Source organism: Colossoma macropomum, unplaced genomic scaffold (assembly GCF_904425465.1).
Source record: "Colossoma macropomum unplaced genomic scaffold, Colossoma_macropomum, whole genome shotgun sequence".
Classification (NCBI taxonomy): domain Eukaryota; kingdom Metazoa; phylum Chordata; class Actinopteri; order Characiformes; family Serrasalmidae; genus Colossoma; species Colossoma macropomum.
Genome location: NW_023494837.1, coordinates 22,408 through 45,207, shown reverse-complemented (window position 1 = coordinate 45,207; position 22,800 = coordinate 22,408). Strand labels below are relative to the sequence as shown.

Here is a 22,800-nt window from a genome sequence, read left to right as displayed (position 1 = left end):
AAAGTTGATTCTGAAAAACCTCCAAGACTTAATAGTAAGCATCGTTCTCCCACCAGATTTTAAAGAGATCAGACTCACTGAGGGCTGTGAGGGGAATCTGGAAGTGTTCTACAATGGAACCTGGGGTAATGTGTGTTTAAATGGGATGGATGAAGAAACAATAGGTTTAATCTGTCAAGAGCTGAACTGTGGAAGATCAGGCAGTTTGAGCCAAACCAAAGCAAGAGTGGAATCAGCTCCTAACTGGCTGGATAATCTGAAATGTAGGAAACATGACTCCACTCTGTGGCATTGTCCATCTTCCCCCTGGGGACAGAACAACTGTGATAATCTAAATGAGGTGGCCCACATTACCTGCTCAGGTAGGCAGTTTCTCTCTCTAGTTGATATTACCATTACTAGAATTATTTGTGTCTGACTGTAGACATAAAAACTACAGCAGAAATGAAGATCTGAGATTTGTGAAATGAAATTGGTAGGTAATCTGTATGATTTTGTGATCTTTAAAGTTATATGTGAGAACAAAGGAGTTAATTGGTTAGTAAATAAATTATGTTTTCTCTATTAACAGGAGAGATAAATCATTCTTTGCTGCAAAACCGTCTGAAATGCTCCTCATTTCCTAACCAGAGTCAATGCTCAAGTAAGGACACTCAAACACAACAGAGTTCAGAGTTTGAAAAATGAGATGATGTGCTAAGGACAAGTGTTCCTGCAGTCTAATTCTCAGTGCAGTCAGGTCTCTAACATTTGAACATAAACAATGTTATTGTTATTTTAACTTTTCTCTACATCATATTGGAATTGAAATTTATCTTTTGTGTGAGCATATGTATATTATAAGTCTTATAAGTCCAGTAAACAGTGTAAGAATTACAACCATTTCCATACATACCCCTCAATTTTAGGGGCTAAGAAATAATTCAAACAAAAGGCTGTTCTTCTGATCAATGGCCAGATGTGTGTTACACCACAATATTTCACATACATGTAAGCAGAGAAAATATAGAGTTGATTTCGAGTGTGGCATTTGCATTTGGAATCAAACATACACAATCTGATTCGTGGAAAGATTAACAATTTAGTATTTTCATAAAAAGAAAAAAACACACTGGTGAGCTCAAAATTACCAAAGGGCCACAGATGATATCAAGAGCACCATCCAGGTGGTAGGCATTTCTATGTCCACAATCAAGAGAGGACTTTGCCAAAGTAAATGCAGAGGATTTACCACAAGATGTAAACCACTGGTAAGACTCAAAAAACAGAAGACCTAGTTTAGGTACAGTACAGTACCTTGTACATCTTATGGACAGATGAGAAGAAATACATATGGAGAAAGGAGAGAACTGCAAATGATCCAAAGCATATTACCTTATCTGTCAAGCCTGGTGGAGGTAGTGTTATTATGTGGGCATGTATGACTGCTGATGTAACTGGTTCATTTGTATTTTTTGCTGATTTGACTACTGAGAAATGCAGTAGAATACATTCTGAAGAGTATGGGGCTATAATATCAGCTCAGGTTCAGCCAAATGCTACAAAACTCATTGGACAGTGCTTCACAGTGCAGATGGACAATGACCCAAATCATACTGCGAAAAGCAACCCAAGACTTTTTCTAGGGAAAAAGTGGAAAGTTCTGCAATGGCTGAGTCAACCAACTCAATTCAGTCCAATTGAGCACGTATTTCACTTACTGGAGGCAAAGGTGAATGTAAAACACTCCAAGAACATGTAGGAAATAATGACAGCTGCAGTTAATGACTGGCAGAGAATCCCAGGGAAGAAATTCAGCACCTGGTGATGTCTATGGTTTGTGGTTTCAGATAGTCATTTATTACAACAGACTGGCAACCCAGAATAAAAAAATGACAAAAAAATCTGATTGTTTTTTTTTTTTTTCCCCAAATACTTTTGAGCCCCCAAAAATTGGGGTTATGTATGAGAATGGTTGTAATTCCTACACAGTTCACCTGATGTGGGTGAAATATCCCCAAAGCTGAATGTCTGTCAGATATCCAGTATGCTGTGATAGACAGCTAAAAATAATGCTTATAGATATTTATAGATGTGACTGTACATTCTTAACTGTTTTTCAACCTCATCTAAGCTTCAATTTTGTAATTGTTGGGCCCAATTTATTTTTTTTTCTTACAATAGCAATACATACATACTGATGTTTTCTATAAACTATATTGTGAGTTTTGAAAATGCAGTAATTATCACTGTTACTGTGTCTCTTCATTTGTGATGTGTGTGATGTAGAGCACCTGCCTCTCAGGCTGAGAGGAGGAAATGGAAGCTGCTCTGGGAGGCTGGAGGTGTATCATAACGCTGAGTGGGGCTCCATCTGTGATAATGAGTGGGACATCAGGGAAGCTCAGGTGGTCTGCAGACAGCTGGGCTGTGGGCCGGCGCTGAGTGCTGATGGGAGTGCTGTCTTTGGTGCTGGTGAAGGGCCTTTCTGGCTGAACAGAGTGAAGTGTAGAGGGAATGAGATTCACCTGTGGGACTGTCCTCATTCCCTGAGGAACCACACTGACTGCTCCCACAGGCAGGATGCTGGAGTCACCTGTGCAGGTAACAGGAGTCTGCTAACTTACAATATTGTTAATCTCATTAGCATTTTCTACTGCAGTTTATTATGGATAGGAAATAATGTTCAGATAATGTTAAAAAGCCTAGAAAGGGCATGTACAAAGCATAACATTCTATACGTCATTGAAAAAGAGTCTTGGGTTTGTAACTCTCTTGTTCCAGTACAGCTCTTATAGGTAACTTGTATAACATCTAAAGAGTTTATGAGTTGTATATCTAAAAGCTTATTACAAACTACTGTATCTTTTATTTATCACCATAATAGTTTTAATGTTCTTTTATGTTTGTTTAGTTGTCTTTGTGTTTCTTTTCATGAAAAGCAAAGGTGAGGGCAACATACAGGCTGAGTTGAGCTCAGTCCTGGATGAGCTATAGAGAGTGGGGCTGGAGATTTTGGGTCTTTTCAGGCTTCAGGCCCATCCTAACCTAAGGAGGACCATCCTGGAAGCAGCTCAGCATGCTGCAACGCAGCTACTCTGCTGGTTTAGCATGTCCTTCTGGTCTCAGTACTGAGCTCAGGGGATACAGTCTGCAAGGAAACTGCAATTATTTCCATTCCTCAAAATGCATCTCTCTGTCTGTGGCTGGAAAGGTTTCTGGCCAGAGTGGCTGAAGTGAGATTCACTCTCACACCAGACTAGTTTGCTCATGAGTGCCCACAATAGTGGCCTCGCCCCTTTGTATTCCCTCCACTTCTACTGCCACAACCCAATGAAACAAGCAGGGTTTCTTGTTTTTGGTGTTGCGATCTGGACTTGTGGTCCTCTGATGGGTATCACTATATTTGCGTGCCTCCATGGTACCAACCTCTTATAGCAATTTAGTTTTGAAAGAAAAAATATCAGATCTGTATTGGTCAATACTCAAGGTGACTGTTTTTAGGATAAATACTTCAAAGCTCTCTCTCTCTCTCTCTCTCTCTCTCTCTCTCTCTCTCTCTTGCTCTCAATAATAGAAAGTGAACTTTACATTTTTTCTTACAGATATATTTGTATCTACCACTGTTACATCCCAAGTAACTACCATTACCATCACAGGTACTGTTTTTATTCATTTCTGTGATTTTTTTTAACATTTTCGAAGTGTAATGTTTTATGGAGTTTCTATTCTGTATTTTCATTTCCAGCTGGTCAGACAGAGAATGAAGCAGTTACTCCTCCACAAACCCCACCAGCTATTTCATCCATCTATCCAGTGTCTCTCCTGGTTCTGGGAGCGGTGCTCTTCCTGGCCTTAGTGCTTCTGGTTGTGCTGTTTTACCAGAACAGAGTGCTCAGGAGAGGTAGAGAGATTCAGAGATCATCTACAATCCACTTTCTGTACATTCTCTAAACATCATTAGTCCTTCAGTCTGTCATCAGTCTTCTCTTCTACTGAACTGGCTCCATGTCTCTCTCTGTCTCCCTCACAGTGCTCTCTAAGAGGAAGCATAAGACTCTGACTGAGGCAGTCTATGAAGAGATCGACCAGAGACTCATCGCTAAGAGAACAACTAAAAAGGGTAAATGATGTAAAGTATTCTACTGGAGGCAATCCTAATGAGCTCCCAGTGATTAGAGAAAATTGTATTTGTCCCTTTTTATGTTTCCTTAAAAATGCTGGAGTTTGTAATCATGAAGGTTGTGAGAATTCCTGGCTAACATTGGTTGAGCTGGTTGCTGCAGTCTGGGAAGATTATATGCAACAAGTAGCAAGAATGTTGAAGATTAAGAGCTTCCTAAAGTTCCTAAAGAGATAACATAAATAAACATCATTGTCTAGGGTTAGGTGATAATATGCAGTTGGAACTAATTGTTCCTGGAAAAATGAAAGATTTCCTAATGATATCTCCTTCCAGAACATGTACCAGAATATATTAGAGGAGAATTTAATCTCACTGACCAATAAAGGTGAGAAGGTGGACATTTCAACAACGATCTCAAACATACAGCCAAAATAGTGCAAGGCTAGTTTCTAAATTTTGAAAGGCTAGGCTGTGTTTGTACGTGGCTCGCACACTTGCTTTGCAATCTCTCAAATTTGAATCCCTTTGAAAATTTATGGAGAATTTTTAAAATTTTAAGTTTAATATAGAGGGCCTTTATGACATTTTTGCCTCTATTTTATTTTTTTTTTTACTTATGATTTCTGGGGGGCTTTCAAATACATAATTTTATTTATGTAGGAGAGTACAAAGAAAGACATTATGTGAGTGCAACAACAAAAACAAATCTTTCTGAATATTTGTTTTCCCTCACTTTTAAACTCATAAAGACATAAAATGTATGACTGTCACAGCCGTATTGTCATGATCTAGGGAGGTAAATTTCTCATGTGGCTCTATGGCTCCAAGCATGAATCTGGTGCTGGTTGACAAAACAGGTAGTGTGTATATGTATATCATTCTCAGCACTGCAGTAACACTGATGTGGTGGTGGTGTGTTAGCGTGTGTTGTGCTGGTGCGAATGGATCAGACACAGCAGTGCTGCTGGAGTTTTTAAACACTGTGTCCACTCATTGTCCACTCTATTAGACACTCCTATCTTGTCAGTCCACCGTGTAGATGTAAAGTCAGAGATGATAGCTCATCTGCTGCTGCACAGTTTGTGTTGGTCATCCTCCAGTCCTTCATCAGTGGTCATAGGACGCTGCCCACAGGGCACTGTTGGCTGGGTATTTTTGGTTGGTGAACTATTCTCAGTCCAGCAGTGACACTGAGGTGTTTAAAAACTCCAGCAGCACTGCTGTGTCTGATCCACTCAGACCAGCACAACACACACTGACACAACACCACCACATCAGTGTTACTGCAGTGCTGAGAATGATCCACCACACAAATAATAATCCATGGGGGTCCTGACCACTGAAGAACAGGGTAAAAGGGGGCTATTAAAGTATGCAGAGAAACAGATGGACTACAGTCTGTAATTGTAGAACTACAAAGTGCACCTATATAGTAAGTGGAGCTGATAAAATGGACAATGAGCGCAGAAACAAGGAGGTGGTCATAATGTTATGCCTGATTGGTGTAGCTTGTACTTTGGCTAGGGCACAGTTCACTGTGATTAATAGGAGCTTTTATGTGCTTTTGTTTGACATTGTCTGACATTCTGACAGGAAGTATCCTCTCTGAAGAACAGCATTCAAGATATGAGGATGTGGATGAGGAGCTTCTCTCAGGTAAGAGGACCAGAACATGTGTGTCTTAAACTCCATTCAAAAGAGAAGTATTAGAAATGTAATTGTAAAAATACTCAAATAATCAAATGAATCTTTAGCCAGGACTTCCAGGCTTGTATAGATGGTTGATTTCTCATCTGTAGCTGATTAAATCTGACGCTCTCGCATTAGTCTTCAAAAAGGCTGATGACATCCATGCATAACATCTGAAATGGGCATGTTTCTCCTGAAGTTTGAACATATCATAGTTACTACTCCAGAAATTAGCTTCTGCAAGAGTGTCAGGCTGATGGAGTGACGTCGAAACTAACTTTCTTCTTTCTCTTCCAGCAAAGGCTGTGAATGAGGAAAAGGCTGAATATTATGATGATGTCTCCACCCGTAGCCTGAAAAGTGGGTGCCTTTATAGAGATCACTTCATTCAAAGACGTTCTGAAAAGATTAATTAACTCTTTGTGAAACATGTTTTGTATGTGATTTAGGTGAGGTGGGAACTAGAGACACTCCAGAGAACTATGATGATGTCATTTCTGCTGGACAGACAACGGCTAGAGGAGCAAGTGTGTTCCTGTTTTATAATTCTTGCATTGAAAAATCACTCGTCTGTACTGCAGCAAAGCAGCTTCGGTTTGGATTGAGTAGAATAAACAAATGTCGGTATTACAACTGATAGAGTAGGATTTACACATAGAGAAAATGATCAGAAACCAGGATAAATCAGGATTAATCTCTCTCTGCTAAAGAGTCATAGCCAACTGGAGACATCTGCTAAGTCACATATACACAATAAAGCATTTATCACTCATCTCCATGCATGTCCTAAAATACTGTACTAACAGTAAGTTGCAGTGGAAACTGCTCCTTCCCTTCTCTGTATGGTGGCATTCAGACACTGTGACAGTTACCCCTTATCATGTGACAAAACTGTAAAAATTAAGCTAAAAAATCAAGCTTAGTGGCACTAAAACTGACGTTTTTACAGAGAGCAAGGTGGAGATTTATGATGATGCCATTCCTGCTGGAGAGAATCTGCACATTACAGCAGGTTTGTTTCTTTAAAAATAAAAAAAAATTCATGTGAACATATCATTAACCAGCATCTGTTCAATAACAAAACAACATTTATTCTTCACGGTATCATAATTTTTCCACATATGTTTGTACAGTGTACACACCAGAGAGCTATGATGATGTCATCACTCCTGGACAGGATTTTGGTGATTCAGCAGGTGAGTCTCCTTTCTACTTTAGTGAGGTGGAAACAGACTAAATAAGTTTTCTTGCTCTCGCACTTCGTTTCAGAGTGCTGTTAGTTAAACATGGATTTGCATCACTGTAATGGTACATAAATGAAGGACTGCAATGCAATTATAGTGATGTATATGTGGAGTAATATGCCTGTGTTTAAGATGTTTGTCACTTATTCAACAACTTTTACTTTCAGGCTATGATGATGTGGTAGAGGTGTCTGAGAAAGAGGGACAGATCATCTGACAGAGACCCAAATGATATACAGTGTCTGCTCAGGAAATGACATTTGAGCTTCTTAAGCTCAGCCAAAAGTTAAACACCAAATGCTTTTATATTCTTTTTGAAGATGAAATTTCTGTTTTCTTTCTGTTTTGTTTTTTAATGAGGAAGAGCACAATGTTCTCTTTAACAAATTGCATTCTAAACCACTTTACTTTCTCTTTTCAAAAAAAAAAGAAAATTTAAAAACTACAAAGAAAACTGCTTAGATAACATACATTTGCTTTAATTTCATGGCCTGTGAAAGTTATTTACATTTAATTTCTTGCTTTATTCATTTCCTTTGTTGCTCTTTGTAGCTGCTCATCAGTGAGGCTACACATTCTGTATTATGCAAATGTTTATTCAGTTCACTCTTGATTGTATGGAGTAATAAGTGAATGAACAGCTCTTCATGTTTCACTCTACAGAGCAGAAACACAGGAAGGTGTTTTAAGTAGGTGCTGACATTTTTAGCAGCACATAAGTGATAAATATACTGATGTCATCTAATTTTTTTTTTTTCTTTTTTCATTTGAATTGTTTGGAGAGAGACAACATGATACAGCTGTACTCCTATGTAACCAGTGCAGCAAACACAGCTGATGCTCACTTTGCTGTCTCTGCAAATGAGCTGAGCGCTGAATAATCAGATTGCTGATTTGAGGAGTAAAGCAGTTTGTGTTGCAGCCATAATCAAACTGCATGTCAATATCTAGAGAGAGATTATTACAATGTTTGGATGGGAGATAATTATGTTAATTATGAAAATTTAAATATTTTAAAACAATATTATTTTGCTTTGCTTGCTGATATTTAATGGGCACAAAGTGTTCTTTTGTTATTTTCTTTCCCCTGAAATCTGGAGGTGCTGGATCCCACTCAGCACTCCTCCTTCCCACATCCTTGCTTCAGAGCACATTTTGCATGATTAGCTTTTCAGTCATTGATATGAAATTAAAAATAAAAGCTAATACTTTGCTGTAGACCATGTTCATAAGGAGACATGACAATCACATAAGCCTTTCATTATAGCTGACATAAACCTTCATACACATTTATAAAGGCTTATTCCAATAAGCAGTTATTGGCATAAAGGCTGCTTTTGTCAGATTCACTGTCAAATTGACATGATGCCTTTGTGAGGTGTGAAATGACAGATGTTATAACAGCTGATTGTTTTAGTAGCATTGTGTCCATTTTACAGTTTATTTCCTGTTTCTAATAGTGTCCAATTCACATGCAAAATAAAATAATATACTGGACATTTTAATCCTGACAACATTTCAAACCCATTTTGTTGCCAGAAAAGACACAAAAGACATCAAGGTAGATTTTCAATGATAACTGAATATTGTGTATGGGATAGTAATGTCTTTATAGCACCACCACCTGGAGAGAAAGAAAAGACGTGACTCCATGAAGCTGCAGTTTGAGTGACAGAATGTTCAACAAAAAACTAGATCACAAACTGCTCATTTACTTAAGAGCCAAATAGAATAAAATCTACACAACTCATGCTAGATTTCCACAATTACTATTCATAACATCTTATATCAGCACAATGAAGCTCACTTTACTTAAAGGGCAGAGAAAATATATAGAACTCTGTCATTACAGAGTATCAGTGTCAAAACCCTCACATTATAAACAGAATACAATAGATTTTCATTCAGTGTTACCACAAAGTGCCAACGCATCGTTATAACAGTGCTGAGGTTTGTTTGATTTTGCAAGCAGTCTCACTGGTAAAGTTAAATAACTTACCACAAATACACTGAGCTACAAAGACAATTTGTTTAACATGCTGTCATTTCACCCCAGAAAGTGTTGTGACACTTAATGTCAGCAAAAGCCTGTCACTTCATGACAACTGCAGCTTACTGGAATAAGATTTTATAAATATTTATATATGTCAGCTATCATGACAGGCTTAAAATGTTAAGAATTTATTAAACTAAATATGTAATTTAATTATTGAAAATTATTTTTATTCTAAATTGCTGAGACTGAATTGTGTTAAAAAGTTGAATTTATTATAGCTGAACAGAATTAGTGAATGTTGCTAATTAAAGAGTAAATGTGAACTAGAAAGTGTTCTACAAAGTGTACACATATGCCAGGGTGGAATCCTCTTCCACCATGACTGTCACAAACAGTGGTATAATATTCAGAACATTATAGCAAGTCTGATAATAAAATGTGATTGTTTTCATTAAAATTTGGTCTTTGCTGCTTTAATCTTTGCAGGAAAAAAAATTGCAAGATTTGTTTTTGATGACATTGTTTTAAACTGGAAAAATACAGAGGCTAAAATCCTACTCTCACCAACTCTTGACATTAGTGATTTAACAATTATTGATAGCAAAGAAAGAATTTCCCAATTAATAACTCTGTAACTGCCCCAACATACATTATCTTTAAATATTTTATGTAGTGTATATAGTGCAAAAGTCTGCACCCCTCCCTTTAGATTATCTGTTAATAATCCAAAAAGAGCAATTAAGATGGGATCAGCAAAACAGCTGTCAGAAGACCTCACAACGAAATAATCTCCACAGTGAAGTGCAGTCTACACAACTCTGGATTGTTTGGGAGAAAACCATGCAAGAAGCCATCACCAGGTTTGGGATAGCTACTGAAACATTTTCAAAAAGTAGCTAAAGAGTAGCCAGTACTTTTTCTGGAAAAGTAGCTAAATTGTACCTAGCTATTCCTTTTGGGAAAGTAGACAAAGAGAGATATTTAAGATGAGCATCGATAATTTGAAGAAGAATGGACTCATTTGTCAACACATTCTCATTCCTAGCTCGTCAATATTCGCAGCTTGGTCAAGAGCCCCCCGCGTCAAGTATCGCCGCGGTGGGGTGCCCCCTAGCGTCACATTTGGACGTGCACGGTAGGCTGACAGACTCCTATTGCTTTAAACCAAGTCGTAGTTTCGACCAGCCTGGGACTGTACTGCTACTTAAATTATAAAATGATGCATCATAAAAATATAGACCCCTTGAAACACAATTGAAACATTAAATATTGTAAACTATTGTAATTAATGTGTAAAAATCATTGCCGTTTTTGCGGAAACTAGAGTTAAAGTCAAATAACGTTGGCCAATCAAACAATACTGCACTTAGATTTAGTGCAATAAAATCGGAACGCTTTTTAAAAATAAGGACTTTTTTAATCAGCCGGACAGCGACATGTTGGACGTGTTAACGTCATTCCCTGCGACGATCACACGCACATTTCGTCGAGAGCTTCGGTAAGAGCACCTAGCAAGCTAGCTCCAGCTGGTGCTACAGTAGATTATTTCTTGAAAAACCACGAGTTCTGTCGAACGATAGCGCATGTAAATAACGTAGGAAGGCGTGCAATGAAATCAGTACCACATAGCGATTGCATATGGGAGGTTATAGACCATTCTTAGGGTTAGACAACACGTGTTGTATTGAGGGGTCGTAGTTAATGTGGAGAGACTAGCAAACTCTAATTGCGCGTTCGAAGTGTCTAAGTGTTTGTATATTCTAAATGTTTAATGTTTGTTTTTTGTTCTTCAAATTCTCTGAACAGGTCCTTCAAGTCATCCGTTAAACCCAAACCCAAAGGCACTTTTAAGAGCCATCTGTCCGTCTATCTGTCAGTCCGTCTTTTGTGTCTGTGTTTTCTTTTTTGTTCTATTTGTTATAAATACATAGGGCATTTTCTATCTGTGTTGTTTTTGTTGTTTCTTCCTGTTTGTTTGTCTTTAAGTCTGTTAGTCTGTGTTTTTTTTATATATTCTGTCAGTCACACTATTATAATGAGTGATTGGGAGCTGGAAGTAGAAAATGAGCTCAGGAGTGTTGATGACCTGCTTGAGCACCTGCAGGCAGAGGCAGTTGCTTCTGAACTTAAGAGTCTTACTGACTTTGGAGAGCTTCAGGCAGGAGTGGTAATTTTCACATTTTTATTTAAATTTCTTAAATTGCACTGATGTTGTGTCCTATACTGTTTATAACAGTATAAAAAGTGTTTTATTTTTTTTTATTTATTTATTTTTTTTAAATAAATGCACTTTAAACATACATAGTCACATTAACATGCAGTAACAGAGTAAACGTTTCAACAATCAAAAAATGTTAATAAGACTAAATTAAGATTTAATACTAAATCATACATACTAATGTATGATTTGTGATATATCTTGGCAGAAAAAATAAAATGTTCACAAATTTGAGGAATGGAGTTAACACGGTCCTTATCAAAATATTTAGGGCCCATTTCATACTGGTGAACCAATGAAGGCACCTGAAAAAAGAGTCAGATGGAGAAAGAGAGACAGTAATGGGAATGAAGTGTGTCAGAGGCCAAGGTCAACCAGAAACCTCTCAAAACATGGTCAGTATTCAGGATTCATGTGATATTGCAATTTATTTAAGTCATTACAAGTTGTAAAAATAAGTAATTTGACTTTGTTTGGTACAGATGGGCACAGGAGTAAGCCACCTAATGATGACGTTCAATCTCATGCTTCTAATGAGACAAATGGTGGAGTGGCCGTAGCACCTGAGCCTCTTGGTATGTATGTTATGTTTTGTACAGGACATTTCCAAGCATGACCGTAACTAGCTATGAGGACACTGAAGTCCAGACCTTGATAGTTTCAGAAGGGTTTTCACTTTCCTCCATTTATTAAAATAAATGTAGAAACAGCTCCATTATGATAATACGGTCTACTCAGTTAACAAATTTCTTTACCTACTCATAACATACAACTGGCATGAGAAAGTTCACTGTTAACCAGCATATTAATGATCATGTGGCTAACATTAACAAATCAGAAGGTACATTAGACTGTATTTTGTCTCATAAACTGTATGAGTAGCTGCCTTTCCTGTTAGCTGGGTTTTGGTAGACACAGACTTCTATAACGTATGTTTAATGTGTGCTTTTTCAGTAATCCGTGAGGACAGAGATGAAAAAGACAAGCAGACAGAGAAAGGAAAATGAAATTAAATAAATTTGAAAATATTACTTGATTTAGTCTAGGTTTCAACATTATTTAAATAAACCTAACAGGGTTGGAGTCAAATCAGTTTATGGAACAGTAGTTTATAGACGAATGGGATGAGGGTGGAATAAATGAAAGAAGAAGATGCATAACAGTTATGAGTGGGTAAAAAGGAGCCATGATCGTGTTAAAAAAAGAATTAAAGAAGTAGCTTATGGTTGGTGTAAAGGTGTAATATGGTTGCAGTTATTTTATTCACTATGCGATGTAGGTCACATTTCTGCAAAATAGACACTAAAATGTTGATCCTGGTTATGGCCCTGTTTCCAAGGTTTGTCACAAGCACTGCTTTTGGTGAGGTTTGTGGTGAAATGTCATTAATGTTGCTTAATACAAACATTGTTTTTGTGTACTCTGTAATTTTGGCAGAAACGCTTCTGCAGGACCTTCAGTACTCACTTAGTAATGAGGGTTCAGATGCCGAGCAAGAAGCAGCAGCACCAACATCATCATCTCTTCTAGCTTCCTCAGACTGGAGCACACGCAATAGTTTGTTCTCTGAAAGGTGGAGGGAAGAGAGACCACGTCTGGTAAACAGCATGCTGGCTCAAGAGAATGTGGCATCATACATCTGTCAACAGTGTGGGTTTAATCCAGCTGTCATGCGATGTCGAGACTGCTTACCACATGCATTCTTCTGTGCTGAATGTGACATCAAGGTACACACTAGATATGTGCTTCATAACAGAGATGCATTGATATCAGGCTTCTTCCACCCTTTGGCTTCAACCACTTGTGTCAATAATCAACATCTTTCTCAATGTGGTAAGTTCTAGTTTGAGAGTGGAATATAATTATTTTCTCTTATTTATGTATTCTTTTTCATTAAATTGGAAGTGATTTTTTTCAATGCGGTCTTTACCTGTGGCATTGCCTTACCAAATCTGTGGTTGCCCACCAGAGGCGCTGAAAGTCCATGTGGGAAAGATGGTCACTCTTATCACAATCAATGGTAAGGATACAGATTAGTTGTATTTTTATTCTACAAAACATTTAAATGTTTTCTATCTTAGGCTTATTATTCAATTTACCATAGTGTTTATAACACAGCACCTGTTTTTTCTGTATATACAAAATTGACTATTTAGAAACATGTTCCTGGTACCTACTCTCAGTGACTATCAGAAACACCTACCATAGAAAATAACTTTATAGCGTTCCACTACTAACTGTAGCTCATATGTTGGACTAACTGTTAACCCCTCTACTCTGTCCATCAGGTGACAAGGTCACAACTGACCAGATATTATTTGGGTAGAGGACCATTCTCAACACAGCAGTGACCCTGTGCTCTTTGTCCATGCACTAACATACCCCAACACAGCAGTGCTGAGAATGGTCCACCACCCAAATTATACTTGGTCAGTAGTTGTCCTATGGTGTCCCTTTCTGTTTAAGGATTGTGCAGAAAGAAATGGGCTACAGTCAGTAATTGTTTCATTACACATTATACACCACTTCTAAGAATTAAATTGTTTGTATTAGAAGTTGTTCAGAGTGGCTTTTACACATGTAAGAAATATTAATGCTATATTATGATGAATATCATCTTTATTAGAGAAATAAAAATGTGTTTTCCATTATACATCAGCTGTTATTCTTTTCAATATTCTTTTCACTCATTATATGCAAAATTGTTACAAACGGATGTACAGCGTTTTGGAATGAAACTGTTCAGTTGTTTATTTGCACCTATATGGTAAAAGATTAATGAGTGTATGTGCAAGGTAAGTACAAAGTAAGTGTAGCTAATAACTTCCAGCTGATTAAATATGATATGCTGCACATCATTAACCTGCTTAGCTACTTTGCTCTGACACTTTATAGAGCAAGATGTGTCTTATAGCATATTACAAAAATAAGGAAACTACAGCATAACTAACATTTGTTATACTTTTTGCTATTGTGTAGGAAGATATAATCTCAACCTGCCGGAGCTGACCTGTGAAAAATGCCAGTCTGTCTGCACCACTGGAGTTGATGATCTGCTAAAAAGTGGTTACTGGCCTGCTACAATCAATTTCTCCACCATTTATACTGTGGATGTCTTTTCTTCTTTCCAAGAAATGAAAATGGCAGCACCAGGCTTGTCTTGTCAAGCATTTTTAAAAATGCTTGATCAGAGAACAGTTCGCTTTGGCCGTGTAAGTGATTACAACTTGTTTTGTAGCCTACAGTATTGTAAATCTGTTTATAGTATGAAATGATAAACATTGCACATTTTTATAAATTTCACTGTGTTCAAATAGACGGGCAAGATCTCTGCAGACAGTTTCCATAAGAGTTTTATGGAATGGGTTGCTGTATGTTATGAGGTCGACAAAATCTGCAAGGAGGATAACTTTAACTGTCCTGCCTGCACCCCTCATATGCTTGCTGTGTGTGTGGATGGAAACCGCAAGCATTATCGTTTTAGGAATACAGCAAGGTATCCCAAAAATCGTGGATGTCCTGTATTTAACAAACTTTGAATATATTTAGTACAATTTTATGGATATATTAAAAACTGCTGTATTCTTTTTTTCCTAAGAACCGAAGAGCAGGCACTTTTTGAAGGTGTTTTCATTTCGAAAGATCAGGACGTGGCCAGTTTTGTGGACTACATTCACCAAAGGACTAAACATGTAAAATTTGTAGTTTTCATTTGAACCTTCAGATCAAGAGACTCATACTTGTTTAGTCAAAGAAGTAATCTCAAGATACTTTATAAAGTTGCTAATATAAAGACATTTTTCTGTCAGTAAAACATCTGTTGTTGCCCTTTACTTTGGGCAATTTTTTTTCACTATTTGTAGGTATCCGGAAAAGGTGTTTTTTTGGAGGGGAATGGACAGCGGCCAGAGAGATCGCTCACAAATCCAACAGCAAGGTGGATGAGGAGGGCCTGGAGCTTGCAGTTTGCAGACACGGGGTGCTTCTGTCTGCCCTTAACATGTACAGGGGAGAAATTTTTGCTTATCTACTGTTCCTGCAGAAACAGCTAGCAAGTAGTCGTGGAAACATAACTTTTCTCTGCACTGATGTCACCTGCAAATATTGGCCTTACCTTCAGAGAGTCTGTAAAGATTGTCCAGGACTCCAGCATCTTCAGAACATGAGACCCTTTTTATCAGTCCTTCACGCCAAAGCCCATGACTTAAAATGTGAGGTAAGTGAACATTATTCTGTGATAGAAATGAAATGGTCTATAAACTTTTCCATAACCTTGTGCTAATCATTACCAACATCACTAATTTTGGACAGTTTTTGAAACTAGGTTAAATGGAGTGGGGCTTACCAGGAAAATGCTGGCTCTACACTAGGTGAGGAGGTAGAACAGTGTAATGCGTTCCTTTCCAGGATTGCTGTGACTACAAAACACATGTTGAAAGCAGGTGAGATACCAGTATGTACAGTACAAGAAAGAGCACAAGTGTTGCTACCTCCCACAGGACTAGATGATGATAATGTGTTTGCAGGACGCGCAGACATGTTGACGCTCTTGTCATTGAACTGGAACAAGCAGAAGTTTCAAAATATGGCCTCTTCACTTACCCAGAGATATCAGAAGGTAAAGACATTAGTAATGTTTGTGCAGATGTTTATTGGTCTGCATTAGAAGCATATCTGTTTGAGGCTTCCGATTTGGTTAAATACTAAACAGTTATTTCATTCTGTAACACATTAAATGCCACTTTCATATTTTTTCTGTCATGACATAGTTTGTTGGGAGTAGGCTTTACACATAAAAGAAATATCAGTCCTATGTTATGATTAATGCCACCTTATTTATGAAAATAATAGTTTTTGACTGAAGCGTGATTTTTGTCAGCTGATATTCTTTTCAGACCTCTTATTTCCAAAACACCAAATGGATGTAAAAACCTTTTGCAGTGAAAATCTTAATATGTACTTATGAGCATCTATTACAGCAGTGCTACTGGAGCTTTTAAACATTGTGTACACTTACCGATCAATTTATTAGACACACCTATCTTGTCTGTACACCTTGTAGTTGTGAAGTTTGAGATCTGTTGAGATCTGTTCATCTGCAATTTATTATTTTCTATCCCTTTGCTGGATATTGCTTTGTGGTAGACCACGCTCAACCAGTTGTGACACTGACCTGTGTAAAGAGCCTAGCAACACTACCGTGCCTGACACTCATATTAGCACCACGCACACTGCCATGTCAGTGTCACTGCTATTTTGAGAATGGTCTGGCACCCAAAAATAATATCTGGTCAGTGGTGGTTCTGTCCTGGTCCCTTTCCATTGGATGGGGTAGAGGGAGGCTGATAAATTGTGTAGCAGCAGATGGGCTAAGGTCAGTAATTGTAAAGCTACAAAACTCCCCTATATAGTAGGTGTACCTGATTTAATGGCCACTAAGTGTAGGTATAAGAAACGTTCCTGTTTCCTATATGTAGGAATTGATGTGTTCCAATTTATCTGTAAGCCTAATGACTACGGTTAATTATTTTTTTTCAATAAGAGCTTGTAATTGTGAAGCATTTCTTGATTGTCACTGCAGACTTGTAAAGCTCTCCAAAGTCAACTAGAGAATCTGGAATCCCTGAAAGCCCATTTGGGAGTTGCAGAGAGCCAGCTAGAAGACTGGGTTGATGATGTTAAGGAGTGGGCTGAAGGTGAGATAATGTCTGCTACAAAATTATTGTCACCAAACAATAATCAGTCATATTTGTCAATGCAAATTAACACAGTCTGATAAAATTCTGGGTAGCAATAACTGCCAATCAAGATGCCACACCCCAGTCATTGTGCAGTAAAATTGAAGCCCTGGTAGCAAGCATAAAGACATGCTCACAGCGTCTTTACAAACAAACAGGTATATTTCAGCTTAAAATTACAAATTTGTGCAAACCTTTTGGAGTTAAAACATAATTGATATACTGCATTATGTAATTAGAAAGAATCACTCTTTTGCCAAAAGACACTGCATATTTTTCAGACAGCAATAAGGGTCGACATAGAATACGGCGAAAAATCAGGGAGGAGAAGAGGACTCTGGCTGCCCTTGTGGAGCAGTACAACAGCCTTGTGCCATCTAACCTAACAGTGTGCCTGGATGCCGTTTTCCACCAAGAAACACCATGGCCTTGGCAACTACCATGCAGTGGTAAGACAGCATATGGCAGGGGTGTCCAGGGTGTCCGGTCTTATCCACAAAGGGCAATTGCGGCTATGAGTTTTCATTCCAGCAGCTTAGGAGCACACATGATCAGTGTTTGAAGACTAAATGATGAGCAAAAGGAATCACGTGCTCTTGCTTGATTGGAATAAAACTGGCAGATAAGATTGGACAGTCCTAGCATGTGGGCTAGATTTTCTAAAAGTATAATACTTCATTTAAAAGTACATAAAAAAGTACTTGATTATGAATGTACTTATGTGAAAGCACTTTGCCCTAATGTAGCTACTGTGTAATATTTTGATTGACATGTTCCATTAAGGAGATTTCTGACTGCATACACAAACAGCTAAGTCGGTTTTTCAGGTCTGCACCCACCCAAGTCTCTTTTATAGAACTTGTTCATGAAAGTAATACTATACAGTGTGTGTAATAACTCAAAATACTTTTACTTTTGATAGTTGGGTATATTTCCAAGCAAGTATTTGTATGGAACTATATTAGAAATATAGATATACTTAAGCTTTTACTCAAGTAGAGATGCATTGTACTTTTTCCCAACTCTGACACTTCTTATTCACAAAATGTCGGTGTGATGGCAGATAAGTTAAAGTTAATTGTAATCAAGCAGAAGCATATCTGATTCCATTTATTTAATCGGTAGATACTAAACAGTTCATTTGTTATATGGGGTGTGCTCCTTATTGGTTGAAATGAAATTCTGCAATCACATCGGCACTTTGTGGATAAGATGGGCAACGCTTGCTCTAACCCTGTTACAAGCTTGTGTCAGTGAGTTTATTTCTTCTGTTGATTTAAAGAAAATGGTGTTTGACAGCATCATGGCTGTGAGAAGACTGAATGAAGAGAAGCAGATATTGGTGAGGGAGATGGATCAACATTGGAAGTTTCTAACAGCTCGTGCAGCCATCCTGAAGGAGCTGTCATTCCTCCTGGTTTCTGATCACACAATGAAAAGTAAGACAGTGTAGCGAACACTGGCTGAAACGAACACTGGCCGAAACATGACCAAGTTGAATGTTTACTTAAACTCATCAACAACCAAAAGCTAAAAGCCTTTTGGCTCCAGTGAGTCTGGAGCTGGAGGTGTAAATCTGTCACTTATCACCCCCAACTCCCAAAATCAGTCGATTTACGGCTGAATCAAGGAGCAGCACCCCTCTCTCTCCTTTGACCTGGAGAAAAACAGGACCCTTCACTGGAATGCAGCTGCACGGCTCTCCAAAATCCTGTGGACAAATTTTTCTTAAGTAACAGAAAGTACATTTCTAAGGTGTTTGTCCCCTCCAAACTACAACCATTCGTTAGAACTCTTTTTAACTAAACTAGACATACCAAAACGGAATTTGTACGACTTTGGACGGCAAAATTCCAACTTTCTAAATTCCCTAGGGATCTCAAGCATGGACCCACAGCACCCCCAAGGGGTGAAAACGAGGATTACCACGCCACCACCTAAGGACTGTTACTCACAAAGGATCCCAGGAAAACTCATTGATATGCATGCTCAACTATCAACTTTATCTAATTTCACGAGTGATGATGCTTGTATTTGTATACTCAGTTACTTAAAGTGTATTCATCCTTTCTTTGTCAGACGTTAGGAATGTGTGGGATAAATGTCTGAAGTTACCGAAATAACCATTTAAAGTAGTGATTTTAGAACATTATGCACCTAGGTTTTCTTGTCACTTATTTTATTTAGCCTTCTATATCTTTACTCTTTTCATTTACTTAATTGTCATTTGAAGTAATGATTCTACTGTGTTGAAAGTTCCTGCAATGAAAAGACACCCAAGGAATGTCTATAAGATTGTTTCTGCCTTTGCCATAGTTGTTCTCAGATAATGTGGGTAGAAACTGCATGTAGATACCTAAATGTTAGGTTTGTAGGTTATGGATTTTAGTAACCTAATTGATCTGAAAACTGTTTTGTTCAATCGAATTAAACTTTTAAACCTAGAAGGAACAAAGGAGGGAGTTCCCTGGTAGGACAGAGAAACCCCCACCAATCAGGACCAAGAATTAGGAATAGCTAATTACCCGTTAGGTGAGAGAACCTATCAACACCTGGGTTCCACCCCTGAAGGGAAGGGCCTCCAGCTGAACAAAACCAGAGTGCACCGCAAATGTGAGAGTTCCTGCGTTCGCAACAAGTTTCTAAGTAGGTGCCGGCCTAGGTCAGAAAGACAGGTCAGAAGTATTAGAACGCTAAATTATCAGATCTGAAACCTTTGTTTGTTTGCCTGTTCGTCTACACACCTTAAGTTTGAACCACCCTCAGAGAAGGAAGGTGGATATTTCTTGTCGGGCCAGGGAGAATATATCCATAACTTTCGATTCTGCTAAGGAGAGGTAGTTAGTTAAATTGGTACCACCAGCCTCAGAACCCTGATTGCAACCTGAACCTCGCCAGCGGAGTGGGAGCGGTTCTGACGCCACGGAGACCCAGCATCGTGCCCAGAGCCACACACTGATCTGTGAACAGATCGACCATCGAAAGGCTGCCCGAGCTCCACCGTCAGACGGCCACGAGACGCTTCCGCCCAATCACTGACGGGAAGGCGCGTGCCCGCACGGAGATGCAGCATCCACGGCCAGCGAGGAGAGGAACCACCGCGTGAGCTCCAGCCTTCGAGTCTGTCCTGAGACAACCCCGCCTGAAGTCAGCCCCCGACTCCCACGTAAGCTGGAACCATCAATTTGCAGTCAGGGCCCTGACGCCAATTTATTTAATAAGAGAACTTTTATAGGTACATCCAGCCATATAGTTCTTCCCGTCCAGGCTCAGGTTAATTCTCTAGAGGCTCTCCCAAGCGGCTCCCCAAACCACACTGCCTCATACCATTTAGCCGTGAATCACTCTAACTTACTCGAGCTATTTTGTCTTTCATTACTATCACTTTGTTTTGTTTTGTTTTCTTGTTTTATTTTCTATTGTTTATCATTGAATGTAGTCCAAAAGTAGTTTGATATTTAGCCAATAAATTCCCTTTTCTGAAGCATCCTTGGTGCGAGCGTTTCTCTCTCTTGCCCTGGTCTGTAGACTTCAAATAAATCTGGGTTACCTCACACCCTCACATAAGGTTCTAGCAATAATAATATTAAAAATGGCAAAACTCGTTACAACAGTTTATTCTAATATTATACAGCATACAGTTACACAGCATGAACATACATGACTTCATAAAGTTAACTACTGCAACTGCCATTTCAATGCTGAGGAAATTCAGTTGAATATAAATTTGTTTGTGTTACACAGTGTGATGTATGTTTTGTTCCTATTAAGATTCCCAGTGGAGTCTGACAGAGGAAGGTTCCAAAGGACTTCTGTGTGTCATCCGGAGAAGGCTGTGGAAAACTAAAATTGTTCAGAAGCATGTGAGAGACTTATATCTGCAAATTTTTTTCTGAATCAAATGATGGCAGCAACTTCTTGCTGCAGACTTCAAGCGATGAGCATTATGATAGTTCTCAAAGCTCAGATGATGATGACACTTGCATTGTGTAATTATTTTCCATAGAGCTCAGCTTAAAAGACTAATACTTTGTTTTAGATGTTTATATGGCCCTATTGTAAATTTTACTATAACATGTTTATAGCACTGAAACATACAAGCACAAGACAGACCATTAATATTACCACATATTAATATCACTACAGTAGACTTACACAAGACAGACCTTTACTAACACATTAATATCACTACAGTACAGTAGCACAAGACTGACCTTTACTACCACATATTATCACTACAGTACAGTAGCACAAGACTGACCTTTACTAACACATCACTACAGTACAGTAGCACAACAGACCTTTACTACCACATATTAAAATCACTGCAGTACTGTAGCACAAGACTGACCTTTACTACCACATATTAATATCACTACAGTACAGTAGCACAACAGACCTTTACTACCACATATTAATATCACTACAGTACAGTAGCACAAGACTGACCTTTACTAACACATCACTACAGTACAGTAGCACAAGACTGACCTTTACTACCACATATTATCACTACAGTACAGTAGCACAAGACTGACCTTTACTAACACACATCACTACAGTAGCACAACAGACCTTTACTACCACATATTAAAATCACTGCAGTACAGTAGCACAAGACTGACCTTTACTACCACATATCACTACAGTACAGTAGCACAACAGACCTTTACTACCACATATTAATATCACTACAGTACAGTAGCACAAGACTGACCTTTACTAACACACATCACTACAGTAGCACAACAGACCTTTACTACCACATATTAAAATCACTGCAGTACTGTAGCACAAGACTGACCTTTACTACCACATATTAATATCACTACAGTACAGTAGCACAACAGACCTTTACTACCACATATTAATATCACTACAGTACAGTAGCACAAGACTGACCTTTACTACCACATATCACTACAGTACAGTAGCACAACAGACCTTTACTACCACATATTAATATCACTACAGTACAGTAGCACAAGACTGACCTTTACTACCACATATTAATATCACTACAGTACAGAAGCACAACAGACCTTTACTACCACATATTATCACTACAGTACAGTAGCACAACAGACCTTTACTACCACATATTAATATCACTACTGTACTGTAGCACAAGACTGACCTTTACTACCACATATCACTACAGTACAGTAGCACAAGACTGACCTTTACTACCACATATTAATATCACTACTGTACTGTAGCACAAGACTGACCTTTACTACCACATATTAATATCACTACTGTACTGTAGCACAAGACTGACCTTTACTACCACACATCACTACAGTACAGTAGCACAAGACTGACCTTTACTACCACATATTAATATCACTACAGTAGACTAACACAAGACAGACCCATATGACCACAGTTTACTATAACAAATAAGGGTTTTGTATTTTCTATTATGACCACATGTAACATAAGAGTTTAAGTGCAATATAAAGGTATTATATAGGTATGATATTAAATCAGTAGTGTCCATAATATAATTTATATTTGTTTATGTAGTCATTTGATATGTAATGTCATCAAGCTTTTTGAAGTTTTAATAATCTACTTAGGGTTCTTTTTTTTTGGTAAACTTTCTGCAGTTGTGCCTTTATGCTTTTGAATGAATATGAATATAGATGTATATGTTGTCTGACATCACATGGATGTATAATAAAAGTTATGAATACTGACATTATTTGGTCTGTGTGATACATTTTATATATTTAAAGTAAAAGGCATGAACAGCGTATGAGAGCATGTAGGTAAAGGCAAGTAACGCTAATTTAATATTTTCACAT

General features: G+C 38.1%; 1 protein-coding gene across 1 annotated transcript in view; it reads left to right on the top strand.

Moving 5' to 3' along the window:
• Window positions 1-22,800, top strand: part of LOC118800284 (scavenger receptor cysteine-rich type 1 protein M130-like) — a 39,705-nt gene that overhangs the window by 14,437 nt on the left and 2,468 nt on the right. Inside the window, exons 7-19 of the mRNA XM_036560493.1 lie at window positions 57-362; window positions 572-643; window positions 2,269-2,583; window positions 3,728-3,883; window positions 4,013-4,102; window positions 5,699-5,761; window positions 6,092-6,154; window positions 6,244-6,321; window positions 6,928-6,990; window positions 10,097-10,169; window positions 10,841-10,906; window positions 11,057-11,201; window positions 16,834-16,948. Of these exons, the coding sequence (XP_036416386.1) occupies window positions 57-362; window positions 572-643; window positions 2,269-2,583; window positions 3,728-3,883; window positions 4,013-4,102; window positions 5,699-5,761; window positions 6,092-6,154; window positions 6,244-6,321; window positions 6,928-6,990; window positions 10,097-10,169; window positions 10,841-10,906; window positions 11,057-11,201; window positions 16,834-16,948 (1,605 nt within the window). The remainder of the gene's footprint in view (window positions 1-56; window positions 363-571; window positions 644-2,268; window positions 2,584-3,727; window positions 3,884-4,012; window positions 4,103-5,698; window positions 5,762-6,091; window positions 6,155-6,243; window positions 6,322-6,927; window positions 6,991-10,096; window positions 10,170-10,840; window positions 10,907-11,056; window positions 11,202-16,833; window positions 16,949-22,800) is intronic.